This window comes from Babylonia areolata, chromosome 22 (genome assembly GCF_041734735.1).
Source record: "Babylonia areolata isolate BAREFJ2019XMU chromosome 22, ASM4173473v1, whole genome shotgun sequence".
Classification (NCBI taxonomy): Eukaryota; Metazoa; Mollusca; class Gastropoda; order Neogastropoda; family Buccinidae; genus Babylonia; species Babylonia areolata.
The window spans coordinates 45,448,962-45,466,461 of NC_134897.1; the positions used below are offsets into that span (position 1 = coordinate 45,448,962).

Below are 17,500 nucleotides of genomic sequence, written 5' to 3' on the forward strand. Positions count from 1 at the left end.
TTTCCTTCACCGTGATTTCAAAAAAAGTGGTTCATAATATATATATATATATATATATATATATATATATATATATATATATATATATATATATATATATATATATATATATATATATATTTACAGTACTTGCGATCGAAGAAGAGCATGCGTGAGCGACATCGAAACACAATCAACTTGATTTTGTTTTTACAGTCAACTAATAAATCATATTGTCTGGTCTTCTCTTGTCTCCCAAACCATACAAACTTACACAACAAACTCAGCTATTGACAACTGTTGGTGCGCCATTGTTTCGTTCTCCGTACAAACTTTTATAGAACAAAATCAGCTATTGACAACTGTCGGTGCGCCATTGTTTCGTTCTCCATACAAACTTTTATACAACAAACTCAGCTATTGACAACTGTCGGTGCGCCATTGTTTCGTTCTCCATACAAACTTTTATAGAACAAATTCAGCTTTTGACAACTGTCGGTGTGCCATTGTTTCGTTTCGTTTCGTTCAGCCGTTCCAGTGACGACTAGGTATCGATGATGCGTGTCATCAATAATTCCTGACATCACCCCATGAGGTTGAATCGGCAGGAACAGTGCGTGTGAAGCGAGAATCCTCTCAGGGAACGGAGGGAGTGAATAAATGATGAGGCAAGACATCGGCCACTGGGCTGTCACGCTGTGTCGCTGAGCTCCACTTCTGTTGATCTGGTGACGGTGTTGTTTTAAAACGGCTATCTCCTTGCTAATAAACGTATTCATATCACCTCCCTGAATCTCTCTCTGCGGCTCTCTCCTTCTCACTTTATGTCTCTTTGCCTGTCTCCCTTTCTCAGTTTTTGTCTGTCTCTGTCTCTGTCTTTGTCTCCCTCCGTCTCTCTTTGTGTCTCTCTGTCTCTCTGTGTGTGTGCCTATCTCAATATCCGTGTTCACCTCTCTCTTCCCCAGTGTCTGTCTGTGTGTGTCTTTCTGTGTGTCTGTATGTCTGTCTAGCTGTGTGTCTGTATGTCTGTCTAGCTGTGTGTCTGTATGTCTGTCTAGCTGTGTGTCTGTATGTCTGTCTAGCTGTGAGGCGAGAATCCTCTCAGAGGACGGGGGAGTTACTAAATGACGATCCAGGACATTCGCTACAGTGCTGACACGATGTGTCCTTAGTTCTCCTTTTGTTGTTCTGGTTATGGTGTGCACTTCTGCAATGTTTGTTTGCCCTTCCTAATAAAAGTATATGTAGTTCATTATAACACCTCTCTGTCTCTGTGTTTGTGTCTGTGTCTGTCTGTCTGTCTGTCTGTCTGTCTGTCTCTCTCTCTCTCTCTCTCTCTCTCTCTCTATCTATCTATCTATCTATCTATCTATCTATCTATCTGTCTGTCTGTCTGCCTGTCTCCCTCTCATCAATATATTGATATCAAAGAAACACGTAGTGGAGAATGACAAAGTGAACATTTTATGTTGAATGAAAATGAGAAAAGAGGATTTTTACAATTGCAACAAAATTATATTCACACCAACTACTACCAAAACACAACAAAAAACACACACCCGGAAAATCACACACACACACACACACACACACACACACACACACACACACACACACCTCACTCACCTCACTCACTGACTCACTGACTCACCTCCTGGAGTCCGAGACGAGCTTGTTGCCGTCCTTGAACCAGTCGATGTCCTGCAGCACGTTGGGACCAGCATGGGCCGTGCAGTTGAGGAGGATCTTCTGCCCCAGGTTGACGTACTTTTCTCCTTTCAGAACCAGGCCTGGCTTCAGGGCAGGGGAGAGGGGCAACACTGTATACAATACTGATGTACCTTTTACCTCCTTCACCCTTCACTGGCTTCTTGTACTTCCTGGCCGTACGTGTAGTGTGTGCGTGTGGGGGGTGTTTTTTGTTGTTGTTGTTGTTTTATTATTTGTGTGTGTGTGTGTGTGTGTGTGTGTGTGTGTGTGTGTGTGTGTGTGTGTGTTGGCGTTGTGAGGGGGGGGGGTTGGGTCTACAACTGACCCCCCCTCCCCCCTTTTTGACTCACTTGTGTAAACAAAGTGAGTCTATGTTTTAACCCGGTGTTCGGTTGTCTGTGTGTGTGTGTGTGTGTGTGTGTGTGTGTGTGTGTGTGTGTGTGTGTGTGTGTGTGTGTCTGTGTGTCTGTGTGTCCGTGGTAAACTTTAACACTGACATTTTCTCTGCAAATACTTTGTCATTTGACACCAAATTTGGCATAAAAATTTGAAAAAATCAGTTCTTTCCAGTCATTTTGTTTAAAACAATATTGCACCTCTGGGATGGGCACATTTTTTTTTAAAGCCTAATTATATGCAAACTGTATTTACTGTTATATTTATATTTTTTGTATTATCTAAACCTGGCACTTTGACCTCTTATTCTGGCACAACAACTAGAGGGGTCATTATTATCATGTTTTGTTCAAACAGGAACTTCTTTTGCTAAGCATGGAATTTTTATTTATTTTGCAAACGTTTTGGTGCAGAGAGTAAAAAAAACGGAAATAACTCTGTAATTAATGCTAGGGGACGTAATTTATCACAAGTGAGTCTTGAAGGCCTTGCCTCTCTCGTTTTTCTTATTTCGTGGGATTTATTGACTTTTTTGCAGCAACTCAGAACACTTACAGAGATTGTCAGATGAGAAAAGATGATGGAGTTTTAAGAGGAAGAGGTGGGTGGTAAGACTGACCCACCCCCCACCCTCTCTCTCTCTCTCTCTCTCTCTCTCTCTCTCTCTCTCTCTCTCTCTCTCTCTCTCTCAACTGGGACTCTCTTTCCGCTTCAACAATTCAAATTCTGGAATCTGCTCATGACATATCAATGCTTTGGGGTCTGTAACGTGTCCATGGGGAGGGGTGGGTGGGGAGGGGACTGAAGGTAGTTCAGGAAAATGCCACGAATAAAAATTAAAAAAAACCCAGAGTGGGTAAGAAAGGCAAGGGGGTATGGTAAGGGCAGGGTGGGAGGAGGAAGGGTGGGGAAGGTGGGGAGGGTTGGAGGAGGAAGAGTGGGGAAGGTGGGGAGGGTGGGAGGTGAAAGGGTGGGGAGGGTGGGAGGTGGAAGGGTGGGGAGGGTGGGAGGTGAAAGGGTAGGGAGTGTGGGAGGTGAAAGGGTAGGGAGGGTGGTAGGTGGAAGGGTGGGGGTGGGTGGGAGGTGGAAGGGTGGGGAGGGTGGTATGTGGAAGGGTGGGGAGGGTGGGAGGAGAGTGACTGAGGATGGAAGCCGACGAGAATGAAGAGTGAGAAAGGAGGCGAAAGGTAGGAGAAGAAGACGAAGAGGAAGAAAGAGAAGAAGAAGAAGAAGAAGAAGAAGAAGAAGAAGAAGAAGAAGAAGAAGAAGAAGAAGAAAGAGGTTGGATTCAGAGGGAGACAGAGAAAGAGAGAGATGATGATGGGGAATTTAGATTGAGAGGCAATTATATATATATATATATATATATATATATATATATATATATATATATATATATATATATATATATATATAAAAGGCTGATGAAGAGAGAGACAGACAGACAGGCAGAGACATAGAGAGACAGAAATATAAAATATGCATAGGCAGAGGCATAGACATGTAGTAGTTAGAAACAAAAACAAAAACACACACACAAAAAAAGGAGAGGAGAAAAATAGGAAGATTGTGTTGGAGAAAGCATTAACGAAAATGACCATGGAACGGAAGAGAAGAAGAAATAGATACATACTAAAACAAACAGACTATAGAATCAGTGAGAGATTAAAAAAATTAAAAAAAAAAGAAAGACAGTAAAGAGTGAAAGTGTCAGTCAGGCATGCAGGACTTGGAACTTTCGAATTCAATTTTTAACAGCTCCTGGGAAATCAGTCTGCATGAAGTTTTGTTCATTGTTTTTTTTGTTTTTTTCCCCCTTTCTTTGTGACTGTTGAAGCGTAGAAGAGAGTTACACAAGTTGGCTGAAAGTCTGTTTTGTCTTTCTGAGTTTCCTATTTTGTTCTTTGGAAATTATCATGTCAGATCTCCCTCCTCCTCCTCCTCCTCCTCCCCCTCCTCCTCCTCCTCCTCCTCACCCTCTCTCTCTCTCTCTCTCTCTCTCTCTGTCTCTCTCTCTCTCCCCCCCTCACTCTCTTTCTCTCTATTTCTATTTTGTCTCTGTCTCTGTCTGTTTGTCTATGTTTTTACCTCTGTCTCTGTCTTCATGTCTCTGCCTGAGGGAAGGAAGAGAGTGATGAAGAGGAGGGAAGGAAGAGAGTGATGAAGAGGAGGGAAGGAAGAGAGTGATGAAGAGGAGGGAGGGAAGAGAGTGATGAAGAGGAGGGAAGGAAGAGAGTGACGAAGAGGAGGGAAGGAAGAGTGATGAAGAGGAGGGAAGGAAGAGTGACGAAGAGGAGGTGAGGAAGAGAGTGATGAAGAGAGGGAAGGAAGAGGGTGATGAAGAGGAGGGAAGGAAGAGAGTGATGAAGAGGAGGGAAGGAAGAGAGTGACGAAGAGGAGGGAAGGAAGAGTGATGAAGAGGAGGGAACGAAGAGAGTGACGAAGAGGAGGGAAGGAAGGGAGTGACGAAGAGGAGGGAAGGAAGAGAGTGATGAAGAGGAGGGAAGGAAGAGGGTGATGAAGAGGAGGGAAGGAAGAGGGTGATGAAGAGGACGGAAGGAAGAGAGTGATGAAGAGGAGGGAAGGAAGAGAGTGATGAAGAGGAGGGAAGGAAGAGTGATGAAGAGGAGGGAAGGAAGAAGAGAGTGATGAAGAGGAGGGAAGGAAGAGAGTGATGAAGACGAGGGAAGGAAGAGAGTGATGAAGAGGAGGGAAGAAAGAGGTGGAGGAAGGGAAGGGAAGGAAGAGGAAAAGTAAGATGGTGATGAAGACGAGGTAAGGAAGAGTGGGTAAGGAAGAGGCCCAGAGGGGGAGAAGGAAGAGGAAGATGAAGAGAAGAGCCGGAGGGAAGGAAGAGGAAAAGTAAGATGGTGATGAAGAGGGGGTAAGGAAGAGGAGGAGGAAGAGCGGTTAAGGAAGTGGTGGAGGAAGAGGCCCAGAGGGGGAGAAGGAAGAGGAAGAGGAAGAGAGGAGCCGGAGGGAAGGAAGAGGAAAAGTACAGGACTAGGTGACTTGGAGAAGGAGGAGGGGGAGGAGAAGGATGGGGGGGGAGGGGGGGGGGGAGACGGCAATGTAGAAGAAGAAACTGGAAAATAATACATATAAAGAAAAATAACCGAGAAAGGAAATGGACAAGAATATAGAGGAGATGGCAATGAAGGGCTGTAGGGCAGAGTCGTGGTGAGAGTTGAGGGGGGTGGGGCTGTGGGAGGGGGGTGGCACTGTGGGAGGGGGGTGGGGCTGTGGGAGGGGGGTGGGGCTGTGGTGGGGGGGGTGGGAGGGGGGATGGCACTGTGGGAGGGGGTGGCCACTGTGAGAGGGGGGTGGCACTGTGGAGAGGGGGGGGTGGCCCTGTGGGTGGCACTGTGGGAGGGGTGGGTGGACTGGGGAGGGGGGTGGCACTGTGGGATGGGAGGGGGGTGGCACTGTGGGAGGGCACTGTGGGAGGGGGTGGCACTGTGGGAGGGGGGTGGCATGTGGGAGGGGGTGGCACTGTGGGAGGTGGGAGGGGCGTGGCACTGTGGGAGGGGGGTGGCCTGTGGGAGGGGGGTGGCACTGTGGGAGGGGGGGTGGCCACTGTGGGAGGGGCGTGGCACTGTGGGAGGGGTGGTGGCACTGTGGGAGGGGGGGTGGGGGAGGGGGATGGCACTGTGGGAGGGAGGGTGGCACTGTGGGAGGGGGGGTGGGAGGGGGGGTGGCCACTGTGGGAGGGGGGTGGCACTGTGGGAGGGGGCGTGGCACTGTGGGAGGGGGGGTGGCACTGTGGGAGGGGGTGGCACTGTGGGAGGGGTGGCACTGTGGGAGGGGGGTGGCACTGTGGGAGGGGGGTGGCACTGTGGGAGGGTGGGTGGGAGGGGGGGTGGCACTGTGGGAGGGTGGGTGGGAGGGGGGTGGCACTGTGGGAGGGGGGGGTGGCACTGTGGGAGGGGGGTGGCACTGTGGGAGGGGGGGGGGGGTGGAAGGGGGGTGGCACTGTGGGAGGGGGGGGGTGGAAGGGGGGTGGCACTGTGGGAGGGAGGTGGGGATGTGGGAGGGGGGTGGGGCTGTGGGCACTGTGGGAGGGGGGTGGGGCTGTGGGAGGGGGTGGCACTGTGGGCACTGTGGGAGGGGGGGTGGGGCTGTGGGAGGGGGGTGGCACTGTGGGAGGGGGGTGGCACTGTGGGAGGGGAGTGGAACTGTGGGCACTGTGGGAGGGGGTGGGGCTGTGGGAGAGGGGTGGGAGGGGGGTGGCACTGTGGGAGGGGGGTGGGGCTGTGGGAGGGGGGTGGCACTGTGGGAGGGGGGGTGGGAGGGGGGTGGGGCTGTGGGAGGGGGGGGTGGCACTGTGGGAGGGAGGGGGGGTGGCACTGTGGGAGGGGGGGTGGCACTGTGGGAGGGGCGTGGCACTGTGGGAGGGGGGTGGAACTGTGGGAGGGGAGTGGCACTGTGGGAGGGGCGTGGCACTGTGGGAGGGGGGGTGGCACTGTGGGAGGGGGGGGTGGGAGGGGGATGGCACTGTGGGAGGGGGGTGGCACTGTGGGAGGGGTGGGTGGGAGGGGGGTGGCACTGTGGGAGGGGGGTGGCACTGTGGGAGGGGAGTGGCACTGTGGGAGGGGCGTGGCACTGTGGGAGGGGGGGTGGCACTGTGGAGGGGGGGTGGCACTGTGGAGGGGGGGTGGGAGGGGATGGCACTGTGGGAGGGGGGTGGCACTGTGGGAGGGGGGTGGGGCTGTGGGAGGGGGGGTGGCATTGTCGGAGGGCGTGGCACTGTGGGAGGGGGGTGGCACTGTGGGAGGGGGGTGGCACTGTGGGGTGGCACTGTGGGAGGGGGGTGGCACTGTGGGAGGGGGGTGGCACTGTGGGGTGGCACTGTGGGAGGGGGGTGGCACTGTGGGAGGGGGGGTGGGGCTGTGGGAGGGGGGTGGGGCTGTGGGAGGGGGTGGGGCTGTGGGAGGGGGGTGGGGCTGTGGGAGGGGGTGGGCTGTGGGAGGGGGGTGGGGCTGTGGGAGGGGGGTGGCACTGTGGGAGGGGGGTGGCACTGTGGGAGGGGGGTGGGGCTTTGAGAAGAAGGACAAATGGATGTGAAATGTAAAGCAGGAAGGAGAATAAAACAGAACAACAACAACACAGGATAAGTGAAACATACCAGGTAAAGAGGGAGAAGACTATCATGATCTCAGCTTAAAACAACAACCATGACTGTCGTAATCATCATCACCGTCATGATCCATGAAGATGGAGATGATTCAAAAATCATCATCATCATCATCATCATCATCATCATCATCATCATCATCATCATCGCCATCATCATCATCATCATCATCATCATCATCATCGTCATCGTCATCATCATCATCATCATCATCATCGTCATCGTCATCGTCATCATCACCATCACCATTCGTCATCAGTACCATTCATCATCATCATCATCATCATCATCATCATCATCATCATTTCCACCTTATTGTTTATATCGCGCATTGTCTTGCGAAATGAAACTCAATGCATTGTTCAAACTTCACTCACTCCATTATTGAACAAACGCAACACACATAAACAGCCATCCAGACACACACACACACACACACACACACACACACACACACACACACACACACACACACACACACACACACACACACACACACACACACACACACACACACACACACACACACACACACACACACACTGATAACATAGCCAAAAAGGAATGCTTGCTTAGCAAAATGAATATGTCTTCACATCGATTCAGAATTCACACAAAAAAGTGATTAAAGTGTTGGATGCTGTCGGCAACCACTCACCTTTTCTGACTGGCGGGCCTGCAACAGATAAAAGAAGAGAAAAGAAAGAGAAAATAAAAGAAATTAGTTGAGACATCATGGCGTTATGACATTACATTGTGAAAATGTCCATTATAATAACAGAGGAAGCGATTATATTAAAGGAGGGGACGGGAATGGGAAAGGAAAAGAGTGGTTGAGAAGAAGAAGAAGAAGAAGAAGAAGAAGAAGAAGAAGAAGAAGAAGAAGAAGAAGAAGAAAAAGCAGTGGACAGATACATACATACATACATACATACATACATACATACATAGACAGACACGCAGACACACAGACAGACAGACAGACAAATAGATATAGATAGATAGATAGATAGATAGAGAGATAGAGAGATAGATAGATAGAGAGATAGAGATAGAGAGATAGATAGATATGCTGACAGACATTCAGACAGACAGACATAGACATTCGGGGTGTGCACAGACTGACAGAGAGAAACATAAGCATAAAGTAATGTCACACAAGCTCGGTATGAATATGAGAATAAAACAAAATAAAATAAGATAGAAAAAAAAAGGAAATAAGATGAAATAGAATGAAATGAAATAAAGTCAATAAAATCAAATAAAATAAAATAAATGAAACGAAAAACGGGGACGAGGTAGGCGGAAATCAAAGGGAAAAGCAGCTGAATGGATGGAAGAAGACGAAAAAAGAAGAAATGATGAAGGAAAAAAATAGGGAAATGCTCACAGAAAGTTGGGTTTTTTTTTTCTTTTTTTTTTCTTTTTTTTTCTTTTTTAATAAAGTTTCAAGAAATGGAAAAAGCAAACACACTGAAAAATAACGAAAGAACGGAAATAGTGAGAGAGAAAAAAAAAAAAAAAAAAAGAAAAGAAATAGCCACATGTCAATAAAACTCATCTTTGAAGTGAATCATTCAATAAGAAAGAACAAACCACACACACATATGCGTGCGTGCACCCGCCCATTGACACAACCCATGCGCGGTATTACACAATAACGAAAACGGATAAACAAAACAGTATATTGATTAAGAACAGATAAATATAAAAAAAATAATTATGAAAATAAATAAACAAATAGATAAACAAACAAAAAACAAAACAAAAACAAATGAGTAAACAATTTAAATGAATAGATAGATAAATGAATAGTTAAATGATGAATGAATAAAACATAAATAAATAGATGAATAAGTAAATAAATGAATGAATGAATGAATGAATAAATAAATAAATAAATAAATAAATAAATAAATGAAAGAATAAATTTCGAACAATGTCGCCTCAAGTGAAGTACCTCGAACACAGTTTATCATCTCATATTGCAGACTTGTTCCATCAAAATTATATCCTGCGCGGTATTAAAAAAAAACAAACAAACAAATAAACAAGAAAAACAAAAACAAACTAAAAAAAAAAAAAAAAACTTTTGAAACAAAACGAACCACCGTGTTCCCAAAGGCGATACTCCCCGCCCATAATCCCGCTTACACGTGCCCACATGTCAAATTGTCTGGACAGTAGTAAATGGACCCGAAAATGAGTGTGCGGCTTCAAATTTGTTACAGCTAAGAAATTAGATACCAAGAAAAAAGAGACACAGAGAAAGAGATAGTATTAGAAAGAGGGGAGGGAAGGAGGGGAGAGAGAGAGAGAGAGGAAGAGAGAAAGAGGGAGAGAGACAGAGAGGGAGAGAGATAAGACAGAGACACTGTGACGGGGGCAAGGAGGAGGGTCAAAGAGAGAGAAAAAGGGAAAGAGAGAAAGAAGAATGGAAAGAGAGAGAGAGCATACAGAGGGGGGGGGGAGCAAAGAGAGAGAAAGGGGGAAAGGTAAAGAGAGAGAGAGAACTGAGACAGGGAATGAGAGCAAAAAGAATGGAAAGAGGGAGGGAGAGAGAGAGGGGGGGGCAGAGAAAGAGAGAAGGGGGAGAGAGGGAGAGATAATACAGACACACTGAGGCAAAGAGGAGGGGAGGGGGAGCAAAGAGAGAGAAAGGGGGGGAGGGAGAGAGAACAGGACAGAGAGGGAGAGAAGGAACAGGGAACAGAGAGAGAGGGGGGGGGGGAGGGAGATAGAACAAGGCAGAGAGGGAGAGAAGGAACAGGGGACAGAGAGAGAGAGAGGGGGGGGAGGGAGAGAGAATACAGACACATTGAGGCAGAGAGGAAGGAACAGGGGACAGAGAGAGGGGAGAGAGAGAGAGAGAGAGAGAGGAGAAAGAGAGAGAGAGAGAGAGAGAGAGAGAGAGAGAGAGAGAGAACAACACACACACACACACACACACACACACACACACACACACACACACACACACACACACACACAAGCATTTTCCTTTCACAACAGTCTAGCATTTTTGTTGCATTTTCCTGCCTTGTTTTGAACCCGGTGGAAAAAACAACAACCAACAAACAAACAAGCAACAACAACAACAACAAAAAAAAGGCTGTGAGATGCAGCTGATATCCGGTGATAATTTCTGTGACAGACCCTCTACAAGGAAGATGGGTCTGCGTCTCTCCTCAGCTTGGCTGGAAGTAGAGTCCTTGTTTTTTGTCTAACGCATCTTGCCGTTCCTTATTATGCATTTCGCAAGATACCGTGGGTGTCTTAATTCTATTCCACCTTTGGAGACGTAGTTTAGGGTTTAGTTTCTAGGAAAGGTTACTGCATCCAGATACAGGCACACACTTTGTGCGATCGATTTCAAATCAAATCAATTATTTTTTTATGTATTTATTTCTGTGTTGTTGTCGTTGTTTTTTTATGTATGATATGCTGTTGAAGTTGTAGCTGTTGCTGTTGTTGTTGTTGTTATTGTTGTTGTTATATGATATCGAAGCCCAGTCATCCATACTGGCCTTTTCAGGGCAGTGTCAAGACTCTTTCTGGTCAGCGAGGTCTGATATAGAAAGGTTGGCCGGATAATGCTGTTCATCCATGGAGAATGATTGATGGATTGGATGCTGTCATTCTAACACGTGTGAATAGAATGATGTTCATCCATGGAGAATGATTGATGGATTTGATGCTGTCATTCTAACACGTGTGAATAGAATGATGTTCATCCATGGAGAATGATTGATGAATTTGACGCTGTCATTCTAACACGTGTGAATAGAATGATGTTCATCCATGGAGAATGATTGATGGATTGGATGCTGTCATTCTAACACGTGTGAATAGAATGATGTTCATCCATGGAGAATGATTGATGAATTTGATGCTGTCATTCTAACACGTGTGAATAGAATGATGTTCATCCATGGAGAATGATTGATGAATTTGACGCTGTCATTCTCACACGTGTGAATAGAATGATGTTCATCCATGGGGAACAATTGATGAATTTCATGCTGTCATTCTAACACGTGTGAATAGAATGATGTTCATCCATGGGAAATAACTGATGAATTTCATGCTGTCATTCTAACACATGTTGATACAATGACTTCATCTACTAGGAAAATTGAAGCATTTTATGCTGCCATTCTAACTCGAGTTGACATAGCAACGTGGGGTATATTTTAAATCAGGATGTCCGAAAACAAACGTTCATACAAGCAAGCACGCCCGAAAGACATTGCGTTCCATTCAAAGTAAAGTATGAATTTTAAGATGGCGAAGGCGGAAGAGGGGTGGTGATGGAGAGATGGGGGGTGGGAGGGGGTAAAAAAAAACAAATTATATGGAGAGACGAAAGTAAATCAACGAAAGAAAGAGAAGAAAAATGGAAGAAAGAACGAAAAAAGAAAGAAAGCAAGAGAAGAGTAAGAAGAAAGAAAGAAAGAAAGAAAGAAAGAACAAAAAGAAAGAAAGAAAGAAAGAAAGAAAGAAAGAAAGAAAGAAATGAAAAAAAATGAAAAGAAAGAAAGAAAAGATAGAGCCACACACCAGACGTTGCACGAAAGAAGTTTGAATAACGAAAAAGGAAAGTCACACACAAAACTCTTCACAAGTTACAGTTTGTGCAGCAATCTGGCCAACAAGTTCCAGCGCAGAACGTAGAAAGGAGATAACAAGAACGTGCGTTTAGGAAAAGAAAAATGAAAGATACAATGCATTCGTTGAAAAACAACAACAAATACATGAACAGAATGAAATAAGAAGAAATACACACGGACATTAAAATGATTTTATGGAGAGAAAAAAAGAAGAGATTTTGTTTTGGATGTATCTATTTCGGAAATACCATATTCAAATGTTAAAGGCCATAGCTTACAAGGCACATGTTGTGCTCTGCAACAGCCTTGGCAAACAACAATATCTCACACAGACCAAGAGGTTGACGGATGAACAAAATGGGAAGACTGGAAAACATTTACAGCATTTTCTTTCTTTCTTTCTTTTTAATACAATCAAAATATGTCAGGAAAAAACAAACAAACAAGAAAGATCATTTGCCACTGACAATACTCATCACGCACTTTCCGGGTTCTCCACAAAATGAGGTTTCTACTTCAGAGAGAGGGAGAGAGACAGAGAGACAGAGACAGAGATTTGAATATCGATAACCGTTTCTGTATGCATGGAATTTCACTCTTCAACAAAAAAGCATCGCTGCAATCGGCATCACTATCATCACCACCGTTGTCATCATCGTTGTCGCTGTCGCCTTTATCACACAGTTCTGACAATCTGTATGAATAACACGGGTTCTGCCTATTAAGGTAGGTATGCCTAATTGTGAACGCTCCAGTCGAAGCGACCGGCTCAATGTATAAACTGTAAAGACAGCATATCGAACGATAGTCAAACGTAGTTCTTTTGTTTGGAAGGCTTTCTCCGACTGGTTGTACCAGAAAAAGGTTTGTCTACTCGTCTACTCGTTCTATTCAACGTTTTGTCAACGTTTGAAATGGCAGGCGTGCCTGAGGGTAAATGCGAACGGGCAAGTCTAACTGCGAACGATGGCTTTGGGTAAATGTAGACAAATAAAACAGAAGCAGGGCTTTAACTCATTAGACAATACATGTTAATGGAACATGGCACTAGACTGTTGTATTGTTAGTTTTGAACACACATGCACACAAACACAAAACAGACATTCAAATACACACCCCACACACCACACAAACACACCCTTTTGAGAGTGCTCAGTAACTGTGCAGCGTCGTTCGCAGACTCACGTCAGAGTATCCTATGGTGTAATTGCAAACGACACTATTTGCAGATTCTTGTCAAACTGACCCTCTGATTTGTCACCAGTATGCTTTCTTAAATTCTCCCAGCACTGGTAATGAACATTCAACATATCGGATCAAATCAACTATTTCAAACTGTGTCAATGTTCAAGTTCTACAATTTACTTCCCTTGATTTTAGGATTTTGATATCACGTTTGTAACTTTGGTCGACAGTGGTGCGCGAAGAGAAGAAAGAGCGCGGAAATAGCCAGAAAAAGCTGACATTTGACTGGTTCTTGGAAATGGATATTCATGAAGGTATCAGAAAAAGGTCGAAGCAGACGTTAAATTGTGAAATGCAACTGTTAAGCACGCTTCGAAGTCGGGCGGTAACAATTCTTTCTCAATTACACGCTGTTCGCAATTATACGCTGTTCGCAATTACCCATACCTACCCTATTATTTTGCCAGAGATTAATCAGGAATGGCGCCATGTATGGCACGATGCACATTACTGAGTTCCCCTCAATCTCTTGTGCCTGTACCCAGATATGCACTTTGAACACCCTGTGATCTATGTCAGTGTAAGTTGGGTTACGGAAACAAGAACATACCCAGCATGCACAACCCCCAAAACGTAGTATGGCTACTTACATGGCAGGGTAGATAAACAAAACGGCCAGACACATAAAATGTTACATGTCTGTCTTTGAAAGTATGTGTGCGTGCCTGAAATCCTACTAAATGCCACAGGAAACGAATGATAAGCGCCCAACGGCAGCCATCAGTCGGCTCTACCCAGGTAGGCTCTCTGTTGTGTAAATGACCCCGTGTTTGTAAAGCGCTTAGAGTTTGGTCACCGACTGAGGATATGCGCTATATGGGTATCCAAATCATTCATTCCTACAAAATTGGTCGCATTTCCCTTTTTTCCCCCCTAAATCAAGCTATTACCTTTCCCAGCAGTCTACCCACCCACCTCACACCCACCCACTTTTTTTTTAACCCTTGCCTTGAGCTGGCTGGAGAGACTATAAGACGCAGTTCACAGCTGGTGAGAATTTCTTTGACAGATTCTGCAGGAGGTTAATCTGTGTCTTTCCTTGTCTCTGGCATCAGTCAAGGAAACATTACTCCTGTTCCTTCTACTTTTCTTATCTTTCCTTACGCATTTCGCAAGACATCGGAGGGGGCTGTGAGGATATTATGCCTTGCTTTACAGAGCTGTTCTTTGGTTCCATTTCCAGAAGGGGTGTTGGCAACGGATCAACGAATGGGGTAAGTGTTATCGTGATCCCTTTCGATCAGTTTTATCTTTAGCTCAGGCGGCGGCTGCAAGGGGCTGTGTGTGTGTGTGTGTGTGTGTAAGCATGGGTGTGCGGCATGGGAAGATGTGCAATGCATTATGGTTGGCTGCAATGGAGCTGCATGAGAATTCAAACAATCTGCATATTTGTACATAACTATTTCTCTTAGGTGTCTTCCAATTTCATCCTTTTTTTAAATATTTCATTTATTTTTAATCTATTTGCTTGTTATGTAGGAAGCGCTTGCTGCTGCCAAAAAGGCAAATCTCTGTACCGGAATACAGACAATAAAATGTATGTGTCCGTATTCGTATTCGTATGCAAATCTGCAATCCTGTTCATTTCAGGTCAGTGGGTAAAGTTGTAAAACTATGCTCACTGGCTAAGGAATACGGTTCATGCTTTATTCAGCAGGCAAGTAGTTTTGGAGGTTTAGTTCAGTTCAGTTACTCAAGGAGGCGTCACTGCGTTTGGACAATTCCATTTTCGCTACACTTCATCTGCAAAGCAGATGCCTGACCAGCAGCGTAACCCATCGCGCTAACCCAACGTTTGGTTTTCGAGGAATGAGGCGGACTCCAAAACCAGCGACGATATCATTAAACAATATGCGGTTGTTGCAGCAACACACGGTTTCTTCAAAACGAGGATCGGTAAGTTTTGTTGTGGCATACATTGTCGCCCCTGCATATATTGTGGCCGGCGACAATAATGATTTGTGCAGACCCCCACTGCACATATTGTCTCCCTTCTGCAGATATCGTCGCCCTTCTGCACATATCATCGCCCTTCTGCACATATCGTCGCCATTCTGCACATATTGTCGCCAGCGACAATATTGTTTTGCAGACCCCAACTGCACATAGTCGTCCATCTGCACATATTGTCGCCGACCAAAATAATTTGTGCAGAACCTTCACTGTACATACTGTCGCCTTCCTGCAAGATAAGCAAAGGAAGGTCACTACAAAAACTCAACTCTATCGTCGACAATAATCGTATTGTGCAGGCAATAACATGTTTCCGGCATAAACTGTCACCAGGCATCACCACAACAGTTGTCCTCTTGTTGTTGTTATTGTTGTTGTTAATGTTGCTGTTGTTGTTGTTGTTGCTGCTGTTAACATAGTTGTTTGTTTGTTGTTGTTAATGTTGCTGTTGTTGTTGTTGTTGTGTGCGTGTGTTCGTGCGCGCACGCGCCGGCGACAATATGTGCAGGGCGACAATATGTGCAGTGAGGGTCTGGAAGTATTGTCGCCTGCGACAATGTATACAGGTTTGCGTCAATCGCTGAATCAACACTGCATCAGAGCCAGCCAAGTCAGACTTTATCATTGTAGTTGCCCGTGACTCGCAGGCTCTGGTGAAGATTGGAATCAGGAAACCACATTTCATGCGTTTATCGCGCGCTTCACGCTACCGCACATTATTACCACGCACACACACACACACACACACACACACACACACACACACACACACACACACACACACACACACACACATGCATCATCACATCATCACACATCACCCAGAAATCTACATATGCCTGTTTGGCTGTGATCTGGCATAACAAACGAGCCCAACGCATAGTTAACAACGATGACATGCATACACCGTGTAATGATAGATCCCACCTGCAACGCCTCCCCGCCCAACACTAACCACCCCATAACTCACACACTGCAACACCGAAAGACGGCTGCAGACGTTTCGTTCTTCTGCTTTCTGTGTGCTCCAAGAAAGAAAGAGAGACAAAACAAATCTTCACAGACAGCAGTTAGCGATGTCGGCACACAACCTGTAAATCTCCGCATACCCACATACTAGAACCGTCTATACAACAACAACAAAGAATTAGGAGGAAAAAAGTATATATGTACAAGCTAACAAACAAAAACAAACAAATAGCTCTCTAGATATCTTTGATATGCATGTTATGTTTTTGTTTGGCGCACACAGACGCTGACATAGCTGGGAATGACGTAAAATGCAAAACAAGTCATGGGGGATGGGAAATACAGACCCCCTGACAGGAATGCATACAGATAAGCATCTACATATATGTTCGTTTCAGTTTCTGAAAGAGGTGTCAGTGCGTTCGGACCAATTCATATACGCTACACCCAACCTGCTGGGCAGATGCCTGACCAGCAGTATAACCCACCGCCCCGGTCAGTCCTCGAGTGCAAGTACACATGTATGTCTACTTATCAGAGTGGATTTCTTCCACATGATTTTGCCAGAAGCCAACACTCAGGCTGCTTTGGACTCTCTTTCAGTGCGCCAGGTGCTTTGCTGCCCATGACCTTATCGCCCCATCCCCATGACTAGACGCTCAGTTGGATTTTCCTCAACTTGGGACAAAGGACGAGAGTGGGGGATAGAACCCAGACCCTCACAGACACGGTGTTGGCAGATAAACGTCTTAACCAAGATAAGTGTCTTAACCATTAACCAAGATAAGTGTCTTAACCATTAACCAAGATACGTGTCTTGACCATTAACCAAGATACGTGTCTTCACCATTAACCAAGATAAGTGTCTTCACCATTAACCAAGATAAGTGTCTTGACCATTAACCAAGATACGTGTCTTAACCGTTAACCAAGATAAGTGTCTTAACCATTAACCAAGATAAGTGTCTTCACCATTAACCAAGATACGTGTCTTGACCATTAACCAAGATACGTGTCTTGACCATTAACCAAGATAAGTGTCTTGACCATTAACCAAGATACGTGTCTTGACCATTAACCAAGATACGTGTCTTGACCATTAACCAAGATAAGTGTCTTCACCATTAACCAAGATAAGTGTCTTCACCATTAACCAAGATACGTGTCTTCACCATTAACCAAGATACGTGTCTTCACCATTAACCAAGATACGTGTCTTAACCAAGATAAGTGTCTTGACCATTAACCAAGATACGTGTCTTCACCATTAACCAAGATACGTGTCTTAACCATTAACCAAGATACGTGTCTTCACCATTAACCAAGATACGTGTCTTAACCAAGATAAGTGTCTTGACCATTAACCAAGATAAGTGTCTTAACCATTAACCAAGATACGTGTCTTCACCATTAACCAAGATACGTGTCTTAACCAAGATAAGTGTCTTGACCATTAACCAAGATACGTGTCTTCACCATTAACCAAGATACGTGTCTTAACCAT

General features: G+C 45.4%; 1 protein-coding gene across 3 annotated transcripts in view; it reads right to left on the reverse strand.

The window, feature by feature from the left end:
• The window catches only part of LOC143297183 (zwei Ig domain protein zig-8-like), a 638,521-nt gene that overhangs the window by 142,066 nt on the left and 478,955 nt on the right, over positions 1 to 17,500 (reverse strand). For 2 of the 3 annotated variants that reach the window (XM_076609382.1, XM_076609380.1), the window contains exons 6-7: positions 7,878 to 7,895; positions 1,631 to 1,799 (exon numbers count right to left, since the gene is read on the reverse strand). In XM_076609382.1, coding sequence (XP_076465497.1) covers positions 1,631 to 1,799; positions 7,878 to 7,895 — 187 coding nt within the window. The remainder of the gene's footprint in view (positions 1 to 1,630; positions 1,800 to 7,877; positions 7,896 to 17,500) is intronic. The other variant, XM_076609381.1, reaches the window with a different exon arrangement.